The following is a 6,989-nucleotide window of genomic DNA, read 5'->3' on the forward strand; positions in this document are numbered from 1 at the left end:
CATGAGCAGGGGTAGTGTTCCCCTCGGGGTTCTGGGGGGTGGGGATAGTGACAGTGGGGTCTGTGGGGGGCTTGTCAGCAGAATGCAGGTGAGTGGCGCTGGTGGGGGCGGAAGTGGTGGTGACAACGGCAGTAGGGGTGGAGGAAGTCACTGAGCATGTGGCATCAGCGATGATGTGAAGGGCGGAAGTGATGTCACGTGTGATGCATGAGGAATTGAGGGGTGGAAGTGGTTGTGGGAGTGGCCATGATGGGGGTGGAAGTGACATCATCAATCAGCGTGGGGGTAGTAGCTGCATCAGCCTCATGGCAAGTGGCGTTTCCGAGGCCAGGGGAATCTTCTGGAATGTTTGAGGAGCGCTGGTTATGGAGGTGGGTGGATAAAAGTTTGTTGTACTTACAGTTTTTGATGTTTGAGATGGACTTGAAATACTGTTTGTTGAGAGTATGAATTCTCCTAAGGATGTGGTACAGAGTGGGTCCTTTGCAATTCTGAGAGAGTGTGGCCCTCAGCTGAGGCAGGGCTGACTGTAGAGAGGTTACATAGGGTAAGAATAAAAGGGAACCTGAAGGGTAACTTTTTTACACAGAGGGTGGTATGCATTTGGAATGAACTGCCAGTGAAAGTGGTTAAGGCGGGTAGATTAACAACATTTAAAAAGTATTTGGACAAATACAAGGATAGAAAAGGTTTAGAAGGATATGGACCAAATGTGCACAAATGGGGCTCGCGTATTTGGACATTTTGGCCAGAAAGGACCAGTTTAAGTCAAAGGGCCTGTCTCTGTGCTGGAGGACTCCATGACTCTAAGAGAGATTGGACAGATTGGGTTTGTTTTCATTCGAGCAGAGGAGACTGAGAGGGGATATTTTGAGATATGTTGGGCATTGCTGCCTCACAGCGCCAGAGACCTGGGTTCAATTCCCGACTCAGGCGACTGACTGTGTGGAGTTTGCACATTCTCCCCGTGTCTGAGTGGGTTTCCTCCGGGTGCTCCGGTTTCCTCCCACAGTCCAAAGATGTGCAGGTCAGGTGAATTGGCCATGCTAAATTGTCCGTAGTGTTAGGTAAGGGGTAAATGTAGGGGTATGGGTGGGTTGCGCTTCAGCGGGTTGGTGTGCACTTGTTGGGCCGAAGGGCCTGTTTCCACACTGTAAGTAATCTAATCTAATCTAAAATTATGAGGGCCATAGATCAAGTGGAGAGGAAGGAACTCTTCTCTTTGATGGAGGGATCAGTGACTCGGGAGCATAGATTTAAGGTAAGGGGCAGGAGGTTTAGAGGAGATGTGAAGATAATATCTTTCAGCCAGAGGTGGTGGCAATCTGGAACTCTCCACCTGTAAGGGTGGTAGAGAAAGAAACCCACAACATTGAAGAAGTATTTAGATGTGTGGCCACAATGCCAAGGCTATGGGTCGAGTACTGGAAAATGGGATAAGAATGGTTAGGTGATTGTTTCTGACTGGCACAGACTTATTTGCCAAATGGCCTTTTTCTGTACTGATCTCTGTGCTGTATTGAACATACTGCCAGGAAATGAAGTTGAGGTAGGTTGAATGGAGGCATTCAAGTGGGCATTGGAGGTTATTTCGATAGAAATTGTGTGCATGGATATAGGAGAGAAGCAGGAATTTGACACTTGATGATAAATACAGTACAGACACAATGAACTCCTGCATCATAACAATTCTGTGCTTCTGTGAACTGACCGAGTTTCTCCTGGCCGTTGTAACTTTTGAGTAATTTTCTCAAACAAGACAAAAATGCATTTCAACTCCTTTATCTATGAATTTCGACACCAGGTGAATATTCCTTGCTGAACCAAAGCCATGAATTAAACCTGCCCCATTATCAACCCACTCCCCACATCATACATGTCAGTGAAGCTTCTCCATCTCCAGCTTAAATTTCCTAAAATGTCTTTCTAATTGAAATTCAGATTCAAGTCATCACATTTTGCTCATTTTTCCTCTCTCCTATTCTTGAGTTAATTTTTTTTCATTTCTTGTCTTTTGCGTTCCAAATTACTGGAGTTGCATTTTTCTTCCTCCAATATCTCAATGCTCTGTGATATCTTAGCATCCAGTTTTAAATCTATTTCTAACTTTTCTACCAATACTTTTAAATTCATTTTTAGCAGACCTGAAGGGAGAATTCCTCTCACTTGAGGAAAGCTTCAGCAATATGCATCTCTTTTAGCCTTTCATTGATTAAAGTAAAGGTCACTGTCAAATTGGGTTTGTTTAAAGCCTGTGTACTTATCTGAAGCTGTTGGTTTGAAATCATGCAGGAACCTTCAATTTATTATGACCCCTTTCATAAACCAACAACCAACCAGACTAAAAGCACTTTGAACGAAATGCTATATTTACAGGCAGACTATACTTTAAGCCACATAACAATATAGTCTACCCCTTTTATTTTAACATAACCGAAAAAATACACTTTGCACATATGTATTACAATCTCCTTTACGTAGATATATGTATTAGGGCGGCACGTTGGCTCAGTGGTTAGCACTGCTGCCTCACAGCGCTGGGGACCTGGGTTCAATTCCCACCTGAGGCAACTGTCTGTGTGGAGTTTGTACATTCTCCCCTTGTCTGTGTAGGTTTCCTCCGGGTGCTCCGGTTTCCTTCCACAGTCCTAAAGATGTGCAGGTCAGGTGAATTGGCCATGTTAAATTGCCTAATAGTGTTAGGTGCATTAGTCAGGGGTAAATGTAGGGGAGTGGGTCTGGGTGGGTTGCTCTTCGGAGGGTCAGTATGGATTTGTTGGGCCAAAGGGTCTGTTTCCACACTGTAGGTAATCTAATCTAATCATACAGTTTTCCTGAGGTCAGTCCGAGGTGATACTTAGGTCCCTAAGAGACTGTTTCTAATCTTCCCCTTTCTCAGCCTGAAAACATCAGGTTTTTCACAGTGATGTATTACTGGAAACTTGTCGATTGAACTAAAAGCTGAGCAAATTTTAAAGCCTCATTTTAACTCCCCTCAAGTTTGTGTCCATCAGCATTTCTGCAAAATGCAACACAAAGACTTTCAGCTTCTAGCTGCTCTGTCCCTCTCCTTAATCCTGGCAGACTAACTGTTCGCAAGTTTTCAAGACTATCTTAGAAATCCTTTCCCTCTTGAACTCCATGTTCATGGCAATATATTCAGAAATGGCAATTGGAACTAAATGAACAGTTTATGGGCGGCACGGTGGTTAGCACTGCTGCCTCACAGCGCCAGAGACCTGGGTTCAATTCCCGACTCAGGCGACTGACTGTGTGGAGTTTGCACGTGTCTGCGTGGGTTTCCTCCGGGTGCTCCGGTTTCCTCCCACAGTCCAAAGATGTGCAGGTCAGGTGAATTGGCCATGCTAAATTGCCCGTAGTGTTAGGTTAGGGGTATGGGTGGGTTGCGCTTCGGCGGGGCGGTGTGGACTTGTTGGGCCGAAGGGCCTGTTTCCACACTGTAAGTAATCTAATCTAATTTAATCTTAAAGCACAGACATTTAATACCCAAGATCCTCAATACTTTTTTGGGAATTGGAAATTCAAAGTCCATCAAAGTCTATCAAAGTCCAACATGAAAAGCTTGCACATATTCCCAAGAAATCCTTTCAAGTCAGTCTTTGTCAATCAAACAGGTTTTTGTTGTTGGGCAGACTTCAAAAGAAATCACTTGACTCCATTTTACCTCAATTTAAAAACCCAGTCCCAAAGCATATCTGTTTTATAAACCACAAAATTGTTTATCCAGTTCATTTCTGAGAGAGGCTAATATACCCTGTCATGTAACAAAATCTATTGATAACAAGGTGTCTAATGAATGTATACAATTCACCACAACCTTGATTCAACAAAAAGCTAGTCTAATTTGAAGACCAGTTTTAACATGGTGAATATAAGGTCTGGGCAGCAGTTTGTGCAGCTTCACCTAGACGCTCTCTTGAACATGCCATAATCCAACTCCTTTCTTAGGAGCAGGAAGACATCATGCAGCCCCTTGAGTCTTTCCCACCATGCAATGATGTTATAGCTGATCTAAAACCACACTCCCTATACTTGCCTCTGTGCATATCCCTTTGTATCATTCAATAAAAAGATCCAGTTTCAAATTGGATTTGCCAATTGTCATTCGTAGAGAGTTCCAAATTTCCTTACTGTTTAGAAGTGGTTCTTGATTTCACTTTTGATGGAGCTGCCTCAGGTATTTTGCTAACTTCTAAGAGAGTGACAGCACTAAAGTTGCAGGTTGGTGCAAGAACTTCCTATTAACTGCTGGATCCATGGGGTTAAAACAAAACAAAAGAAATAAGACCAAGTACCTTCCATTTAAAAGAGTGAGATGACAGAATTATTTAGATGGTGATGGGGTGCTATTTTGAAGTGGCTGCGTAAGTCATACATTCCTGACTGCTACTTGGTGAAGAATAGCACTGAAGCTAATCCTTACATGCTTTCGTAAGCAGTTATTTAACACAATATAAGCACATACCACCTAACCTAAAATACAGTCTGTATCTATTACAAGGGATGCAAGATTCATTTAAAACTCAGTTAATTAATATATAATTGTCAGTTGGTGGGATCTTTGGGGACAGAGGAGCCGAGCTCCACTTGAGACAAGCAGTACAGGTGAAATTTTCCAGTGGTGAAGGTGTAATGGCACTTTTTAATAACCAATTACAGAAAGCAACTGCTCAACAATTGATTGATCTCATATTGTGACATTGGAAACATTTATGTAACTGTCAATAGTTCATAACATGTCATTATATGGAATTTATCAATCATTGATAACGTACCAGTTATTTTGGATGCTGGATGGTTCAGGGTGACCAATGGTTCATGCAGGATGGAAGCTCAGCATGCACTGTGGTTGAGAAATAGATTAATATTTCTTGAAATGTTTTCAAATTGAAATTTGAATGACACTAGTCAATGGTAGTGTGTTGACTGGAAACTGTTCAATATATCCACTATTCTTGCTGCTAGCATTTCCTACTGCTAATCAGTTTCCCCTTTTGTTTTACAGAATAAGGTGGTGGTTGTGGATGGGGTCAAAGTCAAGCTACAGGTCAGTGCTTTGTGACAACAACTGGAATGAAACCAATGTCAATCACAGTGCACACTTTCCACTGAAAAACACCACACATTCCCATCGAATCTAGGAGCAGTTCTGTACAGCTAATCTTTGCTGATTTACCATAAGTAAGATACTACTTGGAGAAATTATAAATCAACTTTGTTAAACCACCCCCTCTGCCTCAGGAAAACGCCACAGCTAATGTAACATTACCAATATCTCCCACAAATACCACATTCCCCCCAGGGAAATGCTGACATACTCCCCATTGGGGACCCCTGATAAATACTTCACACGTCCCTCCGGGACCTCCTGCAATTACTGACTCCGTTCCCCAGGGGAGCACACATAAATACTGACACACTCCCAAGGGACACCCTGGAAATACTGACACTCTCCCTGGGTACAACATGTAAATACTGACACACACCCCAGGGGACCCCCTATAAATACTGACACAGTCCCAGAGACTCTGTATGGTCTAGTGGTATTATTGCTAGGACTGTTAATCCCACATAATGTTCTGGGGACCTGGGATCAAATCCTGCAACAGCAGGTACTGGTAATTGAATTCACTGAAATCTTTTAAAATCTGGAATTAGGAGTCTAACGATGACCATAAATCCATTGTCGATTGTCAGAAAAACCCATCTGGTTCACTAATGGCCTTTAGGGAAGGAAACTGCCATCCTTACCTCATCTGGCCTGCATGTGACTCTAGACCCACAGCAATGTGGTTGACTCTTAACTGACCTCTGGGCCATTAGGGATGGGTAATAAATGCTTCCTGAAGAAGGGTTAATGCCCGAAACGTCGATTCTCCTGTTCCCTAGATGCTGCCTGACCTGCTGCGCTTTTCCAGCAACACATTTCCATCTCTGATCTCCAGCATCTGCAGACCTCACTTTCTCCTCAATAAATGCTGCCTAGCCAGTGATGCCCTCACCTCATAGAATATGAGTTCAGATTGAGGCTGTTAAATGCCTTTATCTGTCTGATAGACAAAAAGGCTCCATGTCAGAGATACTGATACTGTGGTACTTGACTCTGAATGAGGCAGTAGTAAAGTCAAGGATTGTCATATTGTGTGCAGTTCTGGTCTCCTTCCTATTGGAAGGACGTTGTGAAACTTAATAGCTTTGGCAAATAGGGTAAAGGAGAATCCAAAGGGATTGGACTCATACATTAAGGACAAAAGAGTACTAGGGAGAGAAGAGGATCCCTTAAAGATCGGCAAGGCTGCCTATGTGTGGAACTGCAAGAGATGGGACAGATCCTAAACGAGTATTTACATCAGTGTTTACTGTGGAGAAGGATATAGAAGATAGAGAATGTGGGGAAATAAATAGCAAAAACTCAAAAAATGTCCATAATACAGGGGATGTGGTACTAGACGTGTTAAAACACATAAAGGGCTATAAATCCCCAAGACCTGTCAAGTGTTACCCTGGAACTTTGTGGAGGCTAAGGAAGTGATTGCTGGATCCCTTGCTGAGATATTTGTATCAATGATAGCCACAGGTGAGGTGCTGGAAGACTGGCTAATATGGTGCCACTATTTAAGAAAGGTGTAAGGTAAAGCCAGAGTACTATAGACCGGTGAGCCTGACATCGGTGGTGGGCACATTGTTGGAGGGAATCCTGAGGGACAGGATTTACATGCATTTGGAAAGACAAGGACTCAGTTGCTCCCGATGCGGTCTCCTCTACATTGGGGAGACTGGGCACCTCCTAGCAGAGCGCTTTAGGGAACATCTCCGGGACACCCGCACCAATCAACCACACCGCCCCGTGGCCCAACATTTCAACTCCCCCTCCCACTCCACCGAGGATATGCAGGCCATTGGACTCATCCACCGCCAAACCACAACAACCCGACGGTCGGAGGAGGAGCGTCTTATCTTCCGACTGG

The 6,989-nt window shown here is 43.6% G+C and overlaps 1 protein-coding gene across 2 annotated transcripts in view; it reads left to right on the forward strand.

The window, feature by feature from the left end:
- LOC122561945 (ras-related protein Rab-37-like) overlaps positions 1 to 6,989 on the forward strand; it is a 124,649-nt gene that overhangs the window by 76,552 nt on the left and 41,108 nt on the right. For both annotated transcript variants that reach the window (XM_043714274.1, XM_043714275.1), the window contains one exon: positions 5,027 to 5,068. In XM_043714274.1, coding sequence (XP_043570209.1) covers positions 5,027 to 5,068 — 42 coding nt within the window. The remainder of the gene's footprint in view (positions 1 to 5,026; positions 5,069 to 6,989) is intronic.

The sequence above is a fragment of the Chiloscyllium plagiosum genome, chromosome 24, assembly GCF_004010195.1.
Source record: "Chiloscyllium plagiosum isolate BGI_BamShark_2017 chromosome 24, ASM401019v2, whole genome shotgun sequence".
In the NCBI taxonomy this organism is placed as follows: Eukaryota; Metazoa; Chordata; class Chondrichthyes; order Orectolobiformes; family Hemiscylliidae; genus Chiloscyllium; species Chiloscyllium plagiosum.